The following is a 20,972-nucleotide window of genomic DNA, read 5'->3' as shown; positions in this document are numbered from 1 at the left end:
ACTTACTCCTTCGAGTGCGCCTGTCCAAATTCCCATTATGGCGAAACATGCGAAACGTCGTTTTGCCAACCAAATCCTTGCGAATCAAAAGGAGTTTGCCTTGTGGACGAGGAGAAACCTGGCTTCGTTTGCGATTGCGTTCCAGGTCGGCATGGGAAGTTCTGCGAGGAACGGGCTTTGAGTTTATTAATTTGAAACGATGTTTGAATTCAGAGCGAATAAAAATCAAAACCCGTTAAAATTAGATCGACGTTTGTAACCCAAATCCGTGCCGGAATAATGGCGCCTGTAAGAAAACCAAAGAGGTACAGTGTGTATTTGGAACAGCAGATTCATCAAAAATTCATTTCAGCACGAACCAAGACCTGAGGACGAGTTCACTTGCGAATGCAAAACTCGATTCCACGGGACACTTTGTGAGCATGAGCGCTGTTCGATCAATCCGTGTAAAAACGGTGGAAAATGCCATGTTTATCAAAACAAGGAAGTTTGCGACTGCCCTGACAACACTGTCGGCAATTTCTGCGAAAAGAAACCTTGTGATGGGAAGCCTTGCAAACATGGAGGAATTTGTGGGACCGATAAAGACAAGAAAACTTTCAAGTGCAAATGTCCTGCTGGATTTCATGGCAAATCATGCGAGGTAAAATAAAAGGTTTTTTTTTCGTATTTTTGAGCGAGAATAATTTATTCAAAGAAATCTTGGCTGACAGAGGATTTTCTGAAAATACACTATCGTAGAACTAAATCGAAATATTACCTTGAATTACCTTTTTTCCCTCAAGAATCGCTAAAGGCTCGTTCAAGCATATCAGAGATATACTGTCGGCGAGCCCGTTCTTCTTGTTGTCGTTGAAAAATGCGAAGCGTGATGAGACCAGCAAGAAATCTTGCGGCTTGATCATCTTCGTCGTCTTCTTCCTCATCTCCTATAAATATCTTTCATTGTCTATTAGGAGATTATAGTACCTAAGCAAGCAACAAGAGCAATTTTAAAAAAGATAAACAGTGAAGCCCCGATCGCGTAGAAATAGACGATAAACAATAAATTATACCAGTCATTCTCGGAAATCGCCCAGTAATCATAACCGTAGAAGATCCACAGTAAAAGAAGTGTGACGTAGCCCAAGAGACCAAAAGTTGTCATTATCAGCTCGTTCCGAAATTGAGAGTATCTTCGGCAGCAGCAGCATTTGTAAAAAATTGCAAACGGCCTTTTTAAAAATGTTAAAATTGTAAAATTAATAAATAGAGTTGAAATATTTTTGCTTTCTTTCCAGAAAATAAAATTGATAAAGACGATCGGTAAGCAGAGGATATAGAAAAACCAGAAAAGAAGTATCCCCATTTTTTTGCCGCAGCCAAGGCTGCAGAAAGATCTTGATCCCGAAAGGGAGAACTTAAAAACAGCCATCGAAAACTTTTCTGAAAATAAATAACAATTAAGAGTGTACTCTAAAACCCTCCGTTACAGCCAAATCTCTATCTCAGGTCTGAAATTTTTCATGTCTTCTATTTACTTGCGGAACTGCGAGGAAGACTGACCTTATAAATTTGATACTGCAGAAAGTACTAAAATGTGAGATTTATAAGGTCGGAATTCATGCCCACTCTCTGAGAATCAGAGTCTGAGTTCAAAGACCTCGATTTGAAGAATGCAAGGGACTGTTTATAAAAAAGCTTTTATTCATTTATTTTATTAAGAAACATCGCTCGATCAAGGTCCTGACAACAACGGGAATGTACGACTTGAACGCAGTTGGAAAAATAAATCAAGAGGGACTTTCCTACCCAGGAAAACAAATCGAAGAAGCGATCAAAGATGCTGGGATCGCTGTTTTCAAGAATAAGGCGTACTTTTTTGGCGGTCACGTGGATTCGATTGCGGTAGAATTGAGGGCTTCTTTTTCCAAAATAATGTCTTTTTCAGATTTTGAAATTGGAGGGAAGTCAAATAAAAGCAAGTGGAAAAAAGCTTAAACAAAGGATACTCTCAAATAATCTTCTTACTTAGTAGTTGCGTGCTTGGTTACTACTTGGTAGTTTATCGATATTGCGTACCGGCCCGTTTGTTCTTGTTTGTATTAGAGCTTGAAATTCAAACCCGCTTCAACTCATGTTGAAAAACAACGAGCTATGCTGAAATTTGAGACTCGTTAAAGCCACAAGTTCTCGTCTGGAATCCAAGTTGACTCAGAAGGAGACGAGGGTAAGTTCAAAGTGCGAGAATATTCTAGCGTTTGAGGTACCTGCGAAGGAGCGTCATTTTTTCATTTTGAACAAGCATTTATTATCAGTATTTATTCAATTGGGAAAGGCTCAGGGTAGTCTAACGATCTGCTGAGTTCGAGTTGATCGGAGAAACCAGCCGGGCAGGGATCGGCTTGAACAGCGCAGTCGGACAAGACAGTACTTCCATCAACAGCAAGAGCGCAAAGTTTCAACGAGCATTGCTTAATTCATTTTTATTTTTTCGACTTCCAAAACACTTTTCACTTACCATTGAAAGCTGATCGGGTTGTCCTTCAAAAGCAAAAGCGGTGAAGTCAAAAGTAATGCCAGTTTCGCCCTGTCTTTGACCACCACGGATGGGCTGGTCGTTGGTGGCAGAAACCAGCTCGTTGTAGCACATTTGGTCGACGATTTCGAACTTGCCTGCATTAGGCTTTCCGAATTTTTTATACGCTTTGGTCGGTTTTTATTTGAAATTAACTTTTTGATTAATAAAAATAAAACCGGTGCCTGTGCAGTCGGTGAGGTAGTAATCAACATTTGTCGGGATATTCTCCAGTTCGAAGATTCGAACAAATACGGTCTCACCAATAACGATAGCATTATCGCTCGTGATTTCTGTGTTGTACTCTTGATCGTGGTAGGCGACCATGTCGAAGTAGTCGCCGAAGGTGCCGTTGTTCGAGATGCCAGTGATGTCGATTTCGCTGCCTTGCAAGTGAAGAGGGTTGAGTTCGAGCGTGACTGAGTCGTCGTAGGTGCAGCTGACGGGGAAGGAAAGGACTTTGGTCATGATGATGCCTTGGACAGTGAGGGCGGCGGTGTTGCCGCTGAAGGAGTTCTCGAAGACGATTTTGCCGCCGTCTTGAGTGACTTGAGTGTTGCACTTGTCAAGCTTGATCGAAGCCGTGTAGACTCCACCGCTTTTTGAGATCGTAGAACAGGATTCGTCGAAACCAGCGATGGCGGCAGATCCTTCACTGTCGAGATGAACGGGGTCGAGATTCTTGTAGATGTGCTGGTGAGTGAACTCGACTTGCATAAGCCGGTTGTCGCAAGTTACAGAGACTCCGATCGGCTTGCAGTAGTTTCCGGAAGCGCTGGCAACGAATTGCCAGGCGGAGTTGGGGCAGTCATCTTGACCTTGAGGCTCTTTCGCGAGGACGGATGTGAAGAAAAAGGTTGAGAGGAGCTTTTTACGGTTCATGATTTCTCTTTTATAAAATTTAGAATAATTTTTTTATTTTTATTTTTCGAAATAATCTCGAACCATTTCTTCATTCGTTTTCGTGGTGTTTTCGCACAGGGAATATCTCTCTGATGTAAAACAAATCTAACCTAAACCGCCGCTCCCAGGACCCTTTTATACCGAGATCACTAAAAATAATCCCCGGGCCGACTCGATTACTTGGAAGTTTAGAAGGTCCACGCAGGCGAGAATTACCTTACATGCCAAAAACGGCGAAACACACGTCTTTCTGTCTGACCAAAGATGCCAGCTTCGGCGAAGAAACTTAGCACTACTAGGTTTAGTAGACTAGTTTTGTTGACTCGCCGTGATTCAATCAGTTGAACTTACAAAACTGCTTCTTTCGATGGAATGGACTACCTTAAGGACCCCCCCCATTAAAAATTGTTGACGAGGGTGGGGGAGAGGGGGTCCTTAACCATTAACCCCAGGGTTCTGAAAGCATCAATTCAGTGTATATTTGCTTCGGCTGGGGAAGTTTTGACGAATGCCAAATGTTCAACGGCGATCGAGTGAAGATTTATGAAAAGAAGACGAAAATGTCTCATAGACTCGGTTGCGTCGGACTCTTCAAAGGCGACATAACAGGTAATAACAGATTTAAGTCGCAATCGTACAAGAAGTTTATAGCTGTTGGATCGGCAGACCTAAATATGGCACATTCCGTCGAGCAATTAAAGACGACAACGACATATTCCAGGGGAAAGGGAGGATATGGAGGATGGTGGAGAAAGAGGAGAAAGCGATGGGCAGACGAATACGATGATCGATATTGGGGCGGATCCAGATATACGACGACAACTGTCAACTGGGAGAAAGTCAGCGACTTTTTCAACAACGATGAGTATCAGCCTCGATAGAAATTTTTCATAATTTTATTTTTCAGACCTTCGCATGGAAAACAATGCATTGGTTTGGACGATGAAAGCATGATCGCTCTTGGAGGATTCGATAATGGCGGAAAGTCAATTTATATACTCAAGAACAATTGGGAGCAGAAATGGGTCCAGCTATCTTCCTTTCAACATGTAAACTTATTGAGAAATATTGTTAACTATCTTATCTCTAGGCCTACTTCAATCCTGCTGTTGCTGCTTTTGACGATGTCTACCTAATTGTCGGCAGAAACAGCGTGGAGCGACTTTACTATGATAGCTACACGAGCAAAGCTGCACTAAGTTCCTTTGTCCTGCCTATAGATTTCAAATCAGAACATTATCTTGCATACAATCTTTAGAAAAACGTCAGTATATTCTGTCAATAAGTTGATAGTATTGAACCATCATATTAATTTTCTTCAACAAGCTTTATAAAAAATAAATCTTTCGAATCTTAGTTTAATCATTTTAGTTGCATCATCTCGTCACGAGATTCTCGTGCATGTCAAAATATAATTCATCTTAAATGAAGTCTAAAATTAATTTATGCATCATCAATTTGGAAAACTGCAGTTTAAAAAGTCTGAAATAAGAGGATAATTGTCTGGCTAATTGGCCTGAGTTAATCAGCTGCAAAGAGGACTTCTACTTTAGACAAGGCCTTTTGAATAAGACCATATTTTTACTGAGAGAAATGAGCTTCCATCTGTTTTTTCTTTGGATTGTTCTTCAGCTCTGCGAAGGAAGGTCTACTGTGTTTCGTCTCTTTGACAATATGGACGACGAATGGACTCTTTCGCTTGGAAGAATTCTTTCTCAAATTTCAAAGCAAGTCGATGACAAAGGCTTAATGATTTATGGCTGATAATAAATTTCAATCCGAATTTCATTGAAATCATGGAGGAAAACCAAGTTTGAAATATGCATGAGTTTATTTAGGCAACAGAGAAACTGAGTGGCTGGAGCTTGATTCTGTGTGATCTGGGAGCCTAAAATTTTTGTTATGAAAGTTGTATTTTTTGAAAGAAAAACCTTCATTGCCCCAGCTAAAACGGCGGCTTTGTACATTTGCCACTCAATATGATGATTTCTTGATCGCTGAAGATCGTCAAACGACGGATACGAGTTCGACATTATCGTCAGGAGGCTGTTCAAGTCTGCGGAAATGAATCGCTATAAAGATAATGCTTGTTTAAACTAGAGAGACAGTTAGTAAACGCACTTGAAATGTTTTTCTTTTTATCTGAAGGAGTTCTGTCCCTTGAGAGGTCACGAGGGCGAGTCGGGGGTTAATTTGATTCTCTGTGTCTGTCAAGCTGTCGACTGCGGCAACATCGCCAGGGTGAAGTTCTTTTGCCACGAACCATTTTGAGTCGTTGCTTTTGCCCGCTCTTAGCTCCCTGAACAGCGGTTATAGACAGAGTCGCAAATTTTTGAAAATTTTTTCTGAGCTGAGGTCGAAATTGAGCTGAGCTGAGCTGAGCTGGCTCTTTTTGAAAAACATTTGAGCTGAGCTTAGCTAGCTTTCTTTAAAAAAAGTGAGCTGAGCTGAGCTGACCGTACCTTCAAAATTCCTGAGCTGAGCTGAGCTGTAGCTCAGCTAGCTCAGATACCTCAGCTCAGCCAGCTCACAAGATTTGCAACTCTTGTTATAGAAGTCAAAGCTATCTCTTACCTGATGATATTTGAGTCCATTTCATGCATTGCTCGCTGTGAACTCCAGTCCCTCGGAGCCATTCCACGTGACTGCAGTGGCCGGAAAGCATTTGAACTGAGCAAACAAAAGATCAGAGTTTTTATCAAAATTTGCGTTTGTACCTCTGGACGATTCCACCGCCGAACTTCCGGTGAATTAGATCTTGCTTCATTTTCTCGCGCCGTTTTCTTCTCAGTTTCTTCTTGTGCGAATGAAGGTGCATTTCAATCTCGTCCATTCCCTTGGCGACGACGCAAAAGCCACTTTTGACGATGTAAACCCAGTCGTCGTTCCAGAGGTCTTCCGAAATCCAACTGTCGGCTTTGTAATTTCGAATGATCCAATCTTGAGGTCTGTTGAGTAATTCTTGCGTCGGCCAGAGTCTCAGAACAGATGATCTGGCAATGATCTCTCTTAGCTGCGTTCCTCTTTGGTTCTCAGCTGCGAAAAAGTAAGATATTTTGACATTTATAAGAGCATTACCGATGGTAATTTCATCGAAATATTCTTTGTGCAATGAGAGCAACTGGACTTCATCAGACTGAGTCGTCAAAGTACCGCCTCGAAGTCGGTTTCCGATAATTTCGTCTTCGCCGATTTTTTCACCTTTTCCGATGACAGTCGATTCCGTTGCATTTCTGTAGATCAGTTTTCCTGAAAAAATGAATAAATGTTGATCCAACTGTTTGATCACCTTTTATAACAATGTACAGAAAATCAGCTCGATGCCGTTCTTTGAAAATAACTCTGTTTGGTCCGTATGTCTCCAAGAATGCGTATTTGGCGAATTCATACTGTACTGTTTTTGAATAGAAGGTGAATTCTTCCAGCGCTTGGAGGCCTCTAACGACTGCAATGATGTCTTCATCTTGCCTCACTAAAATTATCGTCGTTAGAGTTTCCAATGGCCCATTGGCAATGGGTAAAGTTACCCTGGGCTCGGCAGCCTGTGTAAAAACCTGAGTCAGGGTCTGTCAGGTCAATTGGAAAGCTATTTTGAAGCTTTTTGGCTTCGTTTTTTAAAAGCCGCTACGCAGCTTTCCATTAATGATCTTTCAAACCCTGACTCAGGTTTTCTGCACAGGTTTCAGAGCCAAGAAAATACCATCAGGCTTTGAAGTAAGAATATGTTTCTGCTGTCGATTTAAAATCTCTGTCCGCAAAGTCCGAGATCTGAAAAACGATGTGTCGAATTGAAGAGAGTTTTTTCTGACTTTTCTTTTCATCTCTTAGATTTAGGAACTCTATGTGAAAAAAAAAGTCGCTGGAAAATACTTTGAGTCGTTTTTATCGATATCGAGCTTGTGCAAACGCAAAGTGACAGCTTTCTATCGTAAACTGAATTACTGAAATTGGCCGACTTTATCTCTCCGTCAACACAACAGAAGCAATCGAGCCTCCTGTATTAACGTAGGTGTTCTATCGTTTTTTGATAAGAAGCGTTCCCACTCTTTTCCTGTTGTTATTGATTGCCACGAGTCGCTGGGAATCACGGATTCTAGCGCTTTCTTACAGGCGATGCAGACTCTTTTGATGGTTTCTTTTTTGAGAATTTCTCGAATTTTTGAATGTCGATTTTTCGCGAACAAAAGACTTTTACGCACTTGTATAAATAAAATATAAATTTCCAAATTTGAAATTTGAAAAGTAAGTGACAAATTGAATAAATAAAAAAGCCAAAATTTTATATCATAAAATGTTTAAAAATGACAAAAAAAACCATTCCCACAAAGCAATCTGAGCGTTTTCAAATTTCGCCGCCATCTTTCTCGAGCCTTTTGCGATCGCTGAAATCGCTGAATGTCGACAACTGTCATTTTTCTCTGCATATTCGGAAGACGATCGCATGTTCGGCTTCCTATAAAAATTGAAATCGCTCTCCTTCGATTCATGTTTTGAGGTACTCTTCTATGTCTTCAATTTCGAAGCTTGGTTAGTAGAAGACACTGCAGAAATAATAAACGGTGGTTATGGAAAGGCTCTTTTTGTGGAGCAGATTTCAAGATTATGTTTAGTTAGTCTTCGCGGGAAAGTTGTTAGAAGCTATGACTGCCGCTCTCAGAGTGTCAAGCGCGTTACCCTCTGAAACGAGCATTTTTGAGATTTGAGACGCCTTTCCGATTGTCCTTGATATCGAGCGGACCTATTTTGACGGCTTGAAAATTTCAGTGTCGGAATTTTTTCAGTTTATTTTCAAAACCGAGACTTGTTTTGAAAAGAGGTCGTTTTTTCTAATTTTTTCTCGGCGGGATAAAGTGGCTTTGGTGCTCTTTTTTTCGGAGATTTTTTTAATTGAAAATTTCTCGAAATCGATAATTTTTGTTATTTTATCTCTGACCTTGGAAGCTCAAAATTACGCTCCAAAAACTTGTTCTCTGTCAACAACGACTACTTTCAGAATATTTAAAAGGTCAAAAAACGTTTACAATTCTTCTGAAAGCAAGCTTTGTGAGCAAATCTCGTCGATTATTCCGAAAGGCAGTGTCAAGTCTAAGTCAGTGTTTTTCTCAATAGTAAGGCCGGCTGTTTGTGAACTCATAAAAGGACCAGCTGGATTATGAAAGAATTAAAAGAACTCCACAATTTAATTAATTGTGGTTTTGGTTTTGCAGTGTTGGTTCCTATTCTAGCGCTTTTTCCAAACACTGCTCCTCTCTTCAGTTAGCAAAAATTCCCATTTTCCGGGAAGAAAAAACTGATTTGCTAACTGCCTAATTGTCTCTTCTATCGGCACGCTCACTCGCTTCTTTTCTTTATGCTTACGAATTTCTGCGCCTGTGACTTTGGGGAGCTTGTACTCGATTCTGAATAAATTCAAAGAAAAAATAAGCTTCTTATTAAAGCAATTGTTATTACCGCAAATCCGGAAGACTTTGCTCAACAAACTCGACTCTCTGCCCGTCTTTCCTCATCAAAGAAAAACTCGCGCGAAAAAAATCGCTTCTCACGTTTTTTGAGAAGAAAGGCCTTGATATTATAAATGCATTGATAGTATAATGCAACCACTTTTATTGTTCGAAGAGCGTTTTTTTTCGCAGCATAGTTTTCAGCGAAAACATAGTAACGACTCTTTTTTCATGGCACGGGAGTATTTAGCAACAGGAGGAGTAGGTCTTTTCGTCCGAGGTCGGGTCGAAAGCCAGGGCAATTTTGGTATTTGATCTGGTAATCATGGCGAGCTACAGGCAAATGATCCCGAGATTATGATTTATCCACTCGCTTACCTCTGCGTCTTCATTTTCCTGCATGAGCCTCGAGAGCTTTTCAAAGGCCTGGGGAATATTGAAGCCAGTTCTGGCTGAAACCTCGATCATCTCGCAATCAAGATCATCAGCCATCTTTCGCCCGTGATCAGCCGTTACCAGGCGATCTTTGGCGAGATCGACTTTATTTCCTACGATCATTTTTTGAGTAATATCATCCAGGTCATTCAGCCATCGCCGAACATTCAGCAAGCTTTGTGTATTGGTGACATCATAAACAAGCTAAAACCAGTCTTTTTATTGTCGAGAGAAGGAAGGTAATGGGACAAACCAGGACACCATCAGCCTTTCTAAAGTAGCACCGAGGGATTGAGCGAAATCGTTCCTTTGGGAATAATTTTAGTTTCGGCTACTGTAGAATCTACAGTGTAGATCTTACTCTTTTATTCTTTAGTTCGTGGCAGAGTTGCAAATTTGCTGAGGTGAGTGAGCTGAGCAGCCGCTCAGCTCAGCTCAGTGATTTTTGAAAATGACCTGATCTGCTCAGCTCAGCTCAGACGATTCTCTCTCAACTCAGCTCAGCTCAATTATTTTCGAACATGATCTGCTCAGCTTAGCTCAGAGAGTAATCATTTAGCTCAGCTCAGCTCAATGATTTTAACACAAATTTTCTACTTAAAACACAGTTGAAAACAGCTAAGCTGAGCTCAGCTCAACCAGCTCAGGTGAGCTCTAATAAGGGTCTGCTCAGCTCAGCTCAACTACCCTAAAAAAGGCTAGCTCAGCTCAGCTCAACTCAGCAAAAATGAAGCAATTCTGGTTCGTAGGAAAATTGAGAAATTCTTTTGGGACTTTTGATTTACCTGGCCTGCTGTGTCCCATATTTGCAGCGATATAAGTCCCCTGGCAGTAAGCTGAGCTTTCATCCGATAACTTATGTCAATAGTTGGTTCCGTCATCGTGAACTGATCTCTTGTGTATCGATTTATAATCGAAGTTTTGCCAGCGTTAGAGTCGCCAAGCATGATCACTTTGTACAGACGATCGGGAGTTTTTATCGACTGTTTATGCGTTCTTTAAAATATTCAGCCAATAGATTCTAGGGAAAAAAACGCATTCCTGTGCAGGATGGCTGTAAACTTCTGTAAAACTCAAACTGGCAGAGTGTGATAATTTGTTCTTCAAACTGTCAATCGTCCCTGAATTCATTAAAAATCATAAATGACCAAGAAGTCCGATGAACCTTTGAGTCTGTCTTCTTCATTCAAAGCTTCAGTAACTAATTTTTCGCAAAGTAATTGGTGGTGCTGGAGGTCAAATTGCGAGTTTTTCAGTTGATTTTGCAGCCTCATGTTTTCCAGTTCTAGTTCTTTGTTTCTCAAATGCAGCTCTTCTTCCTTGATGGTCAGTCTTTCCAGCGTTTCGGAGAATTCTTCGAGTTGGTCTTTTTGCGTCGTAGTCAGGCCTTTTAGATGGTCAAGTTCTTGCTCAATAACTTCTTTTTCCTTCGAAAGAATGAAGACTTCCGTGTTTTGCTGATTCTGCTGCTCTAGAATTTGTTGATTTGTGAGCTCAGAAATTATTTCTACCTTCAAGTTTACGGATCAGCTGCGAAGTCATTTCTCTTCCAAGACGGTCGCGCTCATCAGAAATGAATGTATTCATCTCGTCATATAGCTTCTTCATCTGCAGCTTTGACAATTTTCTGCTTTCCAGAAGAATGGACTTGTCGCACGCCAAGCTTCTGATTTCCTTCACTGCGGAAGTAATGAATGCGTCGAAAAGTCGCATGAGAGTGGGCTCGGTTCGCTGAATTTCGACCCTTTTTCAAGAGTTCAATACTTTAGAATTAGAATTTATAGCGATCTACAGTGACTTCATTCCAATCAATTATTCCTACTACTACTCATTCATTCCGGTCATTTTTGTTCACAAAAAGTTGGCGTGAATGTATACCCATGAGGTTTGTGCGGGATCAATACGCATTAGTGACTCGTTACGGTCGCGAGAGAATGAAGAAAAGCTGTTGAACCCTGTCCAGAAGTGGAACAACATTTCATTTTCGCCGATGAGTTCCGAAGCGTTGATCGAATGCAGATAGTGTTGCCACTGTTCCCGGGAGCAGGCTAGCTCGGATTCGCTGAAAAATCTTCCTTGATTTTAATCAGAAAAAAAAATAATCACCTAAGTTCGGAAACATATTCCATCCTGGCAAGTTGCTTCTTCTTCTCCTTGCTTTGTTCTCTTTTCCGATTGAATATAAACGAAAACGGGCGCGAGAGACTGACTTGTGACCGTCCAAGAACAACAGGAAAAAATAACGAGATGGCGCTAATGCAGCTGAAGCGTAAGAAGCCCTCAACCTCTTCTTTTTTTTCGCGGCCTGTTAATTGACGAAAAAACGGACTGTTGTTTAAAATTGCAGAAAATCAAACTGATGGATGGACTACAGTGTAATCTATATAATTCGCACTTTAATGGACACTTAGGCAATTATCGGAAGCGAATTTAATTAATATTCATGCATCGACGTGCATAGTGTATTTTGTTGGCCATTAGGGAGGTCCTAATTTATGGAGGATAAACGGTATTCAGAAGGCATTTGTTTGACTGGTAGGCTTACAATGATTTTACGCGGCTGATTTTATAGCCCTTTCCCTTTCTTATTGTCTCGTCATTGTCTCCAGATTTCGTTCAATTATTTTAACTTCGCGATCTTTTCAAATAGAGAACAAACTTCTGCTATGCCTTCCACAGCCAGCATACAAATTCTAGGTAATTTGCAGTTAACACTCAGGTCTTGAATACTCAGAATTCATAATTTGCCTCTTCTGTGGCCTTTTCATCACAATCGTCTTCGTAATCGGAAACTGGAGCTTTGAAGAAGATGGCGATGAAATTTGGCGATACGGAATTTGGAAAAAGTCCCTGACAATCGAGGGGAAAGATGGAGGTTACAGGAGTTACGATAAACTTCAAGTTGGAATTCCAGCTATGGTTACATCTTCGGGCGACACTGGAAAAGTCGCGAAATGTCGCGGAATGTCGCCAAATGTCGCCGATTATTTTTGAAAACAGAATTTTCGAGAAGAAATTTGGTTTTCAATGCATAAATTTCAAAAGAAACTTTTGGACATTCGGCGACATTTGGCGACATTCAGCGACATTCGGCGACTTTTCCAGGGTACCTTACATCTTTACAAACAAATATTATCACAAACGTATAACTGTAACTGTAAAAAAGAGGGCATAATCGCCGTACGAATATTTCTCCTCCTTTCGTCCGTCTGCTGGTTTCTAGCTCTATGCACCCAGCTTGTTGGAATGTCCTGCACAAATTGCCTCCAGCGAAACATGAGAAACAAACGATTATTCTGCATCTTCTCGAGCGTGCTTTCTGTCGTCAGCGGAGCATTTTCGATCGTCGCAATTTGTTTCTGGATGGTCCGCTACGTCTTTGACTTTGAGAACACTCATAAAGAATTGAAAGCGGAAACTCTAACTGGAACGTTTGGAGTTTGGGGAGCAGACTTTAACGAACAGAAATTAGAACCTGTTATCTATGCTGGTAAATAAAGAATGATAATTGTTTTGTTGATGTATTCTAGCTCTTGTTTTCGCGATTCTATTGATAGTCAACGGAGTGCTAATTTGGTGGAGCTCGAGAACATATCTCACTCAAAAGAGCCTTGAAAAGGCCACTGAAAGAAACTACCAATCAAATGAAAATTTCAGAAATCCTGCTTATATTCCCAGCTCTTTTGACAACAACGACTTATAAATTAAACGAAACTTGATTTATTCTGATTCAGATGATTGAGAAATGAATGTTCGATTTCAACTCATCGGTTTTCTACTACACATCTGCTGCGGAATATTCTTCTTGGTTTGTCTTTGCTTGGACTTTTGGTCGAAGCAAAATCCAGACACCACTGCGGTGACTCATGTTTACGGGCTCTGGAGTAAGTGCTCGATGCGAGATCGTGGAATTGGTGGGAGCTCTAGCTCTGCTCTCTGCATTCCCTATTCTGAGTAAGTTTCTACTTGAAATTTAGACTTGTAAGAATCTTTTCAAAGGATCTTTACGATGACCCCGCCCTTCATCAAATCTTCAAGAGGGCTTGGAATTTCATCAATGATTTTCTGGTTTTTCGCGTTCATAATTGGAATGAACAGTCTTTTCTCCAACCATCTTCCACTTCGACTCGAGCCAAGACTTCGAAATTCAAAAATATCATTTCTTACGTTCGGCGTTTTCAACTCTTCAGACGCGTATGAGAGCGATTTCAACTTGTTGATATCAACGAAGAGATTTTTCGGCATTTTGGCTGGTCTGGGCTGTTTAATAAGCGGTATTTTCTTTTTTGCTTCGGTGATGACTTGGTATTACTACATGGTGCTGAGGTTTCGCGAAACGTACGATTCCCTAAGTCCTTATATTGGACTCAGAGAGCCAAGAGCGGATAGTATCACCATGGAAGCGGATACTGGTTTTATTCTAGGTAAGATTCAATCAAAATCGATCAAAATCGTCAATTAAAATTTTTTTCCTAGGCATCGTCTCATCCGTTTTGAGCTTCATTGGCGGATTCTTGATGATATCTGGATCACTCTTTCGAAAAAACGATCATCTCAAGCACATCTTACGAGACAGACAGTCCGACAGAGAGTACGCTGACGCTCCTCACAATGAAGGTTTTCAAAATCCAGCTATGGACGAAGAGCTCAACGAAGATGTCTTCGGCGGAGACTATATTCCTTCGATGACGACTAATTTCGACAGAAATTATGACGTCTTCATTCCGAGTGGTCTTGTCGAGGATCACGATTATGTAAATGTCCACCCAAACAATCATAATCTGAGAATGAGTTTTAATCAATCAAATCTGTAAATTAGAATAAAACAGTTTTTCATGCTCTCATTTCTAATGGAAATTCCATACATTATGTATATTATGAGTTCATATCAGCGATATTGTTTCGCGCGTGTCCCGCGTACGGTTAAATCTGATTAGCCTAAACATTCCAAACTCGCAGGTCAAGCCTGACAAAAAGACTCTCCGTGGGAATACTTGTGTGGGATTGTTCTAGCGCCACCTGTATTCTTTATAAAAATAGTCAGCTTGCTGGAAATTCATTTCTATATCTTGTCATAAAATGAAGCTTTTTTCCGCTTTTTTTCTAGCTACCGCAGCTTCGGATGAAGAGTCGAGAGTCGTTATAGGAGGAGACTGCTTGAGTGTCATAACAGAGGTTCGTTAAACAGACAATCTGAGTATTTATTTCAAAAAATTAAAGCTTCAAGAATTGAATCCAATCAAAAATGGGTTTTGGAATTGCAAGAAAAGAGTTGGTTTTCCGCCATCGAATGCTGGTTTTGATGATGCTGAAGCAAAACGCTGGGTTTGCAATGGCTATTGCAATAACGATGAGGATGATTTTGTCGGAGGCGAGCGACCAATAATCAACGCAAATTGCCTCAGTCAAGAATTTATGCCACCTCGATGACGTTCCAAAACTCTTCCCAATCGAGAACGGATCATGGGATTGCAAAGATCGAGCAAGGCATTTAGATAAAAATAAATTTAGGAGGTATAATATTCGCGTATGTAATGCGAAGTGTGACTCCTTCTCAAGAGGCTTAAACCAAGTTATTGTTTGCACTGAAAACGGATGGGAGAAAAGACTGAGATCGAAACGCTTTGGTGGTCAGTATCCAGAAAAATGCTAAAAGAAAAATACTCAAGGAGCTTTTTTCCTGAAATTCTATCGTCGATATATCTGGTGAATAAATTCGAGAATAAAATAGCCTCGTGCGTGTTGAATCTATTATTTATACTATAAAATAAAATATGTGCAAGGCAAATAATCATTACGTAAATATATTAATCGGAATGGATTAAGAAATAATTTGTTTTAAATAAATAAAAATTTTATTACAGAAAGTTTTTGTCAAAGAACAAGTTCGCGCTCCATATCTCCCGGCGAGGTAATGATATTTGGAGGTCGGCGAAGAGAATTGAAAGAAACGGCGCTCAAGTACTCGTGCCGATTGCTGACAGAAAGATTAGCGTTGGAACTCGCATCGTTCATGATCGGCGTTTCTTGAGTGATTTGTTGATTTGCCATCGGGGTCATTGGCTGGGGCAGTGTTGCTAGGGAGTTTGATTTCTTCTCCATTGGCTTGAATGAAAACAAGTTGAACCGTCGGGAAACCAAATTCAATGTCGCAAGAAATATTATCGCGAATAAAGTAGCGATGGAAAATGAAGCTTGCATGGTTGTTTTATGAAAGTATTTATGAAACGAAAGCAATATGAAATTATAAATGACAACCTTTCCTAAGAATCCAGCAGAGCTAAAATTCTTATCTGATGATTTTGAGCAGAAAAATCGCTCAAAAGAGAGATCATTTTTGCACTCTTCTGTGTTGGAAATATCGGAATTAATTGACCTTAGAACATCATCAATGTCGACGAAGTCAATGCTGTTTTCAGGAAATATTTCCAAGTTATTTATTTTCCCGAAAAACGGCTGAATCAGCTTTCCTCCAATATTTATTGGTCCATAAACACCTCCACCGAAAATCATCTGGAAGGGTTGCTCAGGAGGTCCTTTTAGAACCGTTTTCCCGCCAGATTGAATAGATATCCGGTCATTAAAAGAGATCGCGAAATTCTTGAGCTTCATAGATTCGCAGCCAGAAGACTTGAATTGCGCCCCAGTGTTTTGATAGATTTTGAAGCCGCATTTGTCCAAAGAAATGGCAATTCTGAACTTTCCATCTGAAGAAAAAGAGCTAAATATCACTCTTTCTACATCATCATACATGTCAATCTCGTAATCCACTCTTCTGATCCGTTTATAATCATAACTTATTCCAACAGCGCCACCAAGAAGCTCCAATGGATATTTCAAAGACTTTGACCGTTCTGGTTTCTTGATGCTGCAGTTGTCGGAGGAAATAATGTCCAAATCAGTCGTTTTACATTTGAGCTCAAAGGTTTCTTCTTCCCTCTGCGAGCAGGTTGATCCACAAGAAGGAAGGAGCAGAATAGAGTCTATTATTATCGGCTCCTTGTTTTCGAAAATAAAAGCTTCAATCGTGGTCTGGATGGAGGGATCTATCAAGCGAACTGTTCCATCTGCAAGCTCGATAAACTTCGAGTCTCTTGTCAGAACCAATTTTTGTTCAGACGGCTTCAAGTTTACTGCTGATTGCGAAGAGATTCCTATTGCAAGGATCGAAGATTTCCCATCGCCATATAATCCCTTCTCAATAATCAGTGCTTCAGAAGACGAAGCTTTCTTCGGCACAATTTGTCCAGTTTTATTCCTTTCTAGTTTCGAATCTGCTTTGAGGATGACCCGATCATCAGCGGGGCAAAAATCGAAGCATTCAATAATTTTTCTTGGCTCTGAGATTTTATTGAAAGTGACGATCGTACTTGCCGTGACTGTCGGATAAGTAAAGCTGACAGCATCTATTCTGACGGATATTTTCGATGCATTTCCGTAAGTTTTGAGGTTGATACTTCCGTCTTTGTTGATTTCAATGGAATCGCTTTTCGTCGAGAAATAGCTTTGAAATTTCGTCGGAAGAAGGTTGACGCGTCCGGTTGTTCCTTGAAAGACGTATCGCTCCTTCTCAAAGTCCATTTTCGGAAAGTAGCCAGCTGTGATTTCAAATTTTATCGTTCTTATTGTCGATGACACCAAACAAGCAAAATCGACCGAGATTTCTTTGCCAATGGACTTTTGAAATTGAATTTGATCAGAAATATTAAGAAAGAGATTTTCCCCGTTCAATTCCAAAAACTCAGGAAGCGAGGCAATCCAAGAGCTGGAGCTGCAGGAACCAAAGGAATACAGCTTCACGGGTGTGGAGGAGAACGAAAGTTTGTAGCTGATAATCGGGTCTCCTCTTTTACAAAGCGTCAACGATAAAGTCGAATTTTCGCTGGTTTCAGTGTTGATGATTGATAAGTTGAATGTTCCAGGAGTGCGCTCGTAATTATCGTTGAACTTGAGGACATTGCTCTTTATGTAGAATAATGGACATCCATGATCATGATCAGTGAATAAATCAGACGCAGACGTAAATGTGTAGAGATCGGTCTCGTTGAGCCCTGTCCAACTCGTGATTAGTTCTGCCATCTTTTCAGCCGAATCTTTGAAGGAAATGATGACATCTGTCTGCGTTTTGTGCAACCCATCAGATGCCGCAACAGAAATGACGATGCTGTCCTCTTTCGGAACCTTTTTCAGTTCGATTTCGCCGACTTCGTTAACTTTCACAAACTGGTTATCCGACGAATAAGAGAGAATATCATTTTTGTCTGCGTCATATGCTCTGATTTTGCCGATAAACTTTCCAATTTCTTTCGTCGCGTTGAAAACAAATTTTGTTAGAAATCTCGGTGCTTCGTCATTTATATCTTCTACCAATATTGTCAAGACTGCTTGGCACTTTTCTCTGGTCATCTCGAGAAGGATGAAAATAGTTTCGATCTTCTCAAAGTCCAGTTCTTTTTTCAAAAATAACAATCCGCGAGAAACGCGAAAATAGGCTCGATCGCTGTCATTTTCGTGAATTATCCTAAATTTCTTTCGTAAATTTAAGATTTTATCGCCGATTTTAGCGTTTTCGGCCACTTTTTCAGAGTATTCCGGGGTCTCACAGCTTCTTGCAGTAAAGCCACTAAATTTGGAGAGCTTCTTCTCCACATTTATTCGAATTGGAGTGATAGTTTCTTTGGCATTATCGGAAGCAACCACTCTTATTTCGCCTGTAGTTATGTCTTCTGGATACTTGAGAAGAGTTAGTTCGCCAAAGTTGTTAATCGAAAAGCAGTCAGAAAGATCGAAGGGCGTCGAGAAAATAGAACTCAAAAAGAACGGATCGGGAGTGTCGTCATCTTTGAGATCGAGAACGGCGATGATTTGGCCGACTTGGGAAGCGCTGATGCTGATGGATTCAGGAGCGTTGGAAATGTAAGGCGCTTCGTCGTTGACGTCGAGAATGTTGAAAGTGACTTTGATCGTCCTTGACCAGCTTGGGTACTTCAGATTTCTTTCGCTGAAATCGGCCGGTATTGTCTTCGTTGTCTCACAGTCCAGTCTTTTTCTAACGATGATCTCCCCTATAGAATTGATAGAGAAAACTTCTGAGTTAATGTTTTCAAAATGAGATCCTTCTGTGAAGCTCAGACTAGCAATCATCTCCCCGACTTCTACTGATTCGCTCACATTAAATTCGCGATAAAGTTGCTCAGAAATTTCGTCTTTCTTTGGTGCTTGTTTCGACAATCTTGGTGGAGGTGGCGGAATAAGTCGTGGCGATTGCTCGTCGATCAGGCTAATTGAAAGGACTTTTTCGGTGATTGTTTCAGTTTTCTCATCGATTGCTGCGAGTGTTATGTTTCCTGTTAGAGAAGTCTGAAAGATTGGTGAATCTTTTCTCCTCAGAATGCCGAAAAGTGGAGTGTACTCGAGAAAAGAGGAAAGCCGAGCTGGTGAGGAAGATTTGATGAAATGCCGTCGTCCAGAAATGCTGTGGATGCCGAGCAAGGAAGAATCTTTAAAATTCGAAATCTTCGTTGTCGAAAATTTCGAAGAATTCGCAGCTGTTGGAGTTATTTTCAAGAAGAATATCCGCTCTGATTTCGAACCTCCGTCGTCGAGATAGCACTTGAATCCAAAGAGACCCATTTTCGAAGAAAACTTTGCTCCCTTGTTCGTCGATATAATACCAGTTGACTTCTCGATCATGATGAAATCATTTTCTGGAACAGTGAATTGAAATTCCGAGTCTCTATCAAAAGCTTCAACTCTTCCAATAACGCCCCTGTAGTCTTCCTGGACGATGAATATGAAGTTTTCAGCCGTGATGAATGCAGGTGCCTCATCGTTGATGTCGACGACTTCAATTTCAAGCACCGAAGAAGCCGAGAATTCCCCACAGCGGTAAAATAAAGAAAGCCTAAATTGCTTCTGCGTTTCAAAATCGAGCCTCTGTCTCAATGAAACATGCCCCAAATTTGCATCAATTTCGATAATATCCGTCGCCGTCGAATATCGCGCTCCTGGACATCTTCGATCCCGTCGCAAAGAAAGAAGAAATGTTCCGGGCTTGACGTTTTCTGACACTTAAGAAGGATTTCCAAAGCTCGATTATTCAAAAAAAGGAAAGTGCTTTTTTGAAATCCTTTCCTTTGATCGTATAAATTGGTCGATCAAATCCGGTCGCGATGAAATTTAATTCCTTCGAAACAACTCTGATCGAAATCTTCGCCAAATTATAGATTTTGCCCGTAGTGCAGTAGACATCCGCTGTATAAAGCCCAACCCGGGTGGATTTCAGGCTACTTTCTGGGAAAATTCGTCGATTCTTCACTTTCAAAAATGGTTGTTGAGGAGAGTCAGAGTCGAAGTTCCTGAAATTCGCGAGAAACAAAGTCGTCAAATTCGTGTTGATTTCCGCGAATGGGACGTCTTCGGAATCCGTGAATATTGTAATCATTTCCGGCACGATTTGACAATTTCCAGCGACTTTTTCTCCGACTGGAATCAGCGTCAATTTCGCAGGAGATGATCCCACACTGAGAAACACTTCTTCGGTATTCTTCAACTCGCCGGTAAAGGAGAATCTGCCAAAGGAGGACAAAGAGTATCTTTTGCTGAATGAGTCTAAGTCGATTTTCTTTCCACTATTTCGCCCCTCACCGTCGAATGATTTCAATGTAAATTTATTCCTTCCCTTTTCAACGGGAATCACTGATGGATGAATAAAACTCGCGCCAAGTCGCTGATCACTGATGCTTACTGTAATGTTTCGAAGGGAACAGACCGTAAGGGACTCCCATAAACACGCGCGCAGCAGAACTTTTCGAGTACTTTCGAGTTTTCGATTTTCGCCATCGAAGCGTTTTCCCATGAGCAGATTGCCATTCGCGATCCAAAACGAGTTCGTCGAGTAGCGAACGTTTTCGACCCACAGAATTTCCAAACGCGTTGAAATCGGCTCTTTCGAATATTCAATTTTTCCAACGACAAAGCTTCTTTCAGATTGATAATGAATCTGGACGGATAAAGAGCTTGTCTTGATTTCTGGCGCGATTTTCTTACAGTAGCTCAGATTGATTTTAATTTCTTCTCTGAGTTGAATCTCCTCGTTTTCTTTTATTCTCACAATAACTCTCACTGCGATTGATTCATAAGAAGAGTATTTGAGCAAATTTTTCGTCCAAATCCACCCAGATTTTTTGTCAATTTCAAATCTTGAGTTTTTCTCGACGAATTTAAACTCTAGTTCCGTCGACTTTGATTTTAGGTTTTTGACCTCCAATTTTCCAACAACCTGTTGCTGCTGATAACATGTTTCCACAGAGAAATAAGTGTTGGCTATCTTTGGACCGGACTCAAAATCGTCCGAAGTCGGTGAAATTTGAAGAATCATCGTCGAAGATTTCGGAGGAATCCCCCCATCGTAAGCCTAAAATCAATTTACTACAGAGAAACAGCTCATTTTCAAAAAGCACCTCAATTTCTATTAATTGCGTTTCTTCGCCCGGGTCGATCGAGGTTGACCGCAGAATACTCCCTTCAATTACAAATAGATCAGTATCTTCAGTAAGCCGATAATATATTTGGCCATTCCAATTTTGATCTGCGTCTGTTGCACTCAAATTATAAACAGTCTGATTTGGGGCCCA

General features: G+C 40.7%; 6 protein-coding genes across 6 annotated transcripts; 3 read left to right on the top strand and 3 right to left on the bottom strand.

Moving 5' to 3' along the window:
- The first annotated feature begins 37 nt into the window (after positions 1-37).
- LOC145701537 (uncharacterized) lies at positions 38-2,014 on the top strand. Its single transcript, XM_081778751.1, has 5 exons — positions 38-145; positions 246-305; positions 353-643; positions 1,705-1,887; positions 1,931-2,014. Exons 1-5 carry the CDS (start codon positions 38-40, stop codon positions 2,012-2,014), a joined length of 726 nt encoding a protein of 241 aa, XP_081634877.1.
- Positions 2,015-2,265: 251 nt separating this feature from the next.
- On the bottom strand, positions 2,266-3,439 carry LOC145701535 (uncharacterized). Its single transcript, XM_081778750.1, has 3 exons — positions 2,743-3,439; positions 2,501-2,685; positions 2,266-2,453 (listed from the first exon to the last, which is right to left on the bottom strand). Exons 1-3 carry the CDS (start codon positions 3,437-3,439, stop codon positions 2,301-2,303), a joined length of 1,035 nt encoding a protein of 344 aa, XP_081634876.1. The 3' UTR covers positions 2,266-2,300.
- Positions 3,440-3,941: 502 nt separating this feature from the next.
- On the top strand, positions 3,942-4,755 carry LOC145704653 (uncharacterized). Its single transcript, XM_081782126.1, has 4 exons — positions 3,942-4,069; positions 4,112-4,325; positions 4,368-4,509; positions 4,551-4,755. The coding sequence occupies exons 1-4, from the start codon at positions 3,976-3,978 to the stop codon at positions 4,716-4,718; spliced, it is 618 nt and encodes a 205-aa protein (XP_081638252.1). The 5' UTR covers positions 3,942-3,975; the 3' UTR covers positions 4,719-4,755.
- Positions 4,756-5,272: 517 nt separating this feature from the next.
- On the bottom strand, positions 5,273-7,289 carry LOC145704633 (cyclic nucleotide-binding domain-containing protein 2-like). The gene is made up of 8 exons (XM_081782102.1): positions 7,161-7,289; positions 6,750-6,932; positions 6,539-6,709; positions 6,178-6,496; positions 6,035-6,130; positions 5,582-5,759; positions 5,392-5,532; positions 5,273-5,348 (listed from the first exon to the last, which is right to left on the bottom strand). Exons 1-8 carry the CDS (start codon positions 7,279-7,281, stop codon positions 5,295-5,297), a joined length of 1,263 nt encoding a protein of 420 aa, XP_081638228.1. The 5' UTR covers positions 7,282-7,289; the 3' UTR covers positions 5,273-5,294.
- Positions 7,290-9,128: 1,839 nt separating this feature from the next.
- On the bottom strand, positions 9,129-11,465 carry LOC145701534 (uncharacterized). The gene is made up of 8 exons (XM_081778749.1): positions 11,443-11,465; positions 10,848-11,080; positions 10,502-10,807; positions 10,372-10,457; positions 10,122-10,319; positions 9,590-9,643; positions 9,280-9,540; positions 9,129-9,234 (listed from the first exon to the last, which is right to left on the bottom strand). The coding sequence occupies exons 1-8, from the start codon at positions 11,463-11,465 to the stop codon at positions 9,148-9,150; spliced, it is 1,248 nt and encodes a 415-aa protein (XP_081634875.1). The 3' UTR covers positions 9,129-9,147.
- Positions 11,466-13,073: 1,608 nt separating this feature from the next.
- LOC145701533 (uncharacterized) lies at positions 13,074-14,150 on the top strand. The gene is made up of 3 exons (XM_081778748.1): positions 13,074-13,290; positions 13,336-13,760; positions 13,813-14,150. Exons 1-3 carry the CDS (start codon positions 13,082-13,084, stop codon positions 14,148-14,150), a joined length of 972 nt encoding a protein of 323 aa, XP_081634874.1. The 5' UTR covers positions 13,074-13,081.
- The last annotated feature ends 6,822 nt before the right edge of the window (positions 14,151-20,972 follow it).

This window comes from Oikopleura dioica, chromosome PAR (genome assembly GCF_907165135.1).
Source record: "Oikopleura dioica chromosome PAR, OKI2018_I68_1.0, whole genome shotgun sequence".
Taxonomy (NCBI): domain Eukaryota; kingdom Metazoa; phylum Chordata; class Appendicularia; order Copelata; family Oikopleuridae; genus Oikopleura; species Oikopleura dioica.
Note: the sequence above shows the minus strand (reverse complement) of the source record. Positions and strands in the feature narration are given on the sequence as shown.

Bases quoted from the DNA above. Each gene is read 5' to 3' on its own strand.
- LOC145704633 (XM_081782102.1), bottom strand. From the start codon at position 7,281: ATGAAAAGAAAAGTCAGAAAAAACTCTCTTCAATTCGACACATCGTTT. The intron at 6,131-6,177 runs GTACAAACGCAA...TTGTTTGCTCAG, and splicing joins GGCGGTGGAATCGTCCAGAG to TTCAAATGCTTTCCGGCCAC. The intron at 5,349-5,391 runs GTTTTTCTTTCA...CAAAAATTTTAG, and splicing joins TTTTAGCTGGGGCAATGAAG to GCTCCCAGATCACACAGAAT.
- LOC145704653 (XM_081782126.1), top strand. From the start codon at position 3,976: ATGTTCAACGGCGATCGAGTGAAGATTTATGAAAAGAAGACGAAAATG. The intron at 4,326-4,367 runs GTATCAGCCTCG...TTTATTTTTCAG, and splicing joins GACTTTTTCAACAACGATGA to ACCTTCGCATGGAAAACAAT. The intron at 4,510-4,550 runs GTAAACTTATTG...TCTTATCTCTAG, and splicing joins AGCTATCTTCCTTTCAACAT to GCCTACTTCAATCCTGCTGT.
- LOC145701533 (XM_081778748.1), top strand. From the start codon at position 13,082: ATGAATGTTCGATTTCAACTCATCGGTTTTCTACTACACATCTGCTGC. The intron at 13,291-13,335 runs GTAAGTTTCTAC...ATCTTTTCAAAG, and splicing joins CTCTGCATTCCCTATTCTGA to GATCTTTACGATGACCCCGC. The intron at 13,761-13,812 runs GTAAGATTCAAT...TTTTTTTCCTAG, and splicing joins GGATACTGGTTTTATTCTAG to GCATCGTCTCATCCGTTTTG.
- LOC145701537 (XM_081778751.1), top strand. From the start codon at position 38: ATGGCGAAACATGCGAAACGTCGTTTTGCCAACCAAATCCTTGCGAAT. The intron at 146-245 runs GTCGGCATGGGA...CGTTAAAATTAG, and splicing joins CGTTTGCGATTGCGTTCCAG to ATCGACGTTTGTAACCCAAA. The intron at 644-1,704 runs GTAAAATAAAAG...TATTTTATTAAG, and splicing joins TTCATGGCAAATCATGCGAG to AAACATCGCTCGATCAAGGT.
- LOC145701535 (XM_081778750.1), bottom strand. From the start codon at position 3,439: ATGAACCGTAAAAAGCTCCTCTCAACCTTTTTCTTCACATCCGTCCTC. The intron at 2,686-2,742 runs GCACCGGTTTTA...AACCGACCAAAG, and splicing joins CTACCTCACCGACTGCACAG to CGTATAAAAAATTCGGAAAG. The intron at 2,454-2,500 runs GTAAGTGAAAAG...AAATGAATTAAG, and splicing joins AACCCGATCAGCTTTCAATG to CAATGCTCGTTGAAACTTTG.
- LOC145701534 (XM_081778749.1), bottom strand. From the start codon at position 11,465: ATGGAATATGTTTCCGAACTTAG. The intron at 9,541-9,589 runs GTTTGTCCCATT...GACTGGTTTTAG, and splicing joins GAAAGGCTGATGGTGTCCTG to CTTGTTTATGATGTCACCAA. The intron at 9,235-9,279 runs GTAAGCGAGTGG...ATTTGCCTGTAG, and splicing joins AGGAAAATGAAGACGCAGAG to CTCGCCATGATTACCAGATC.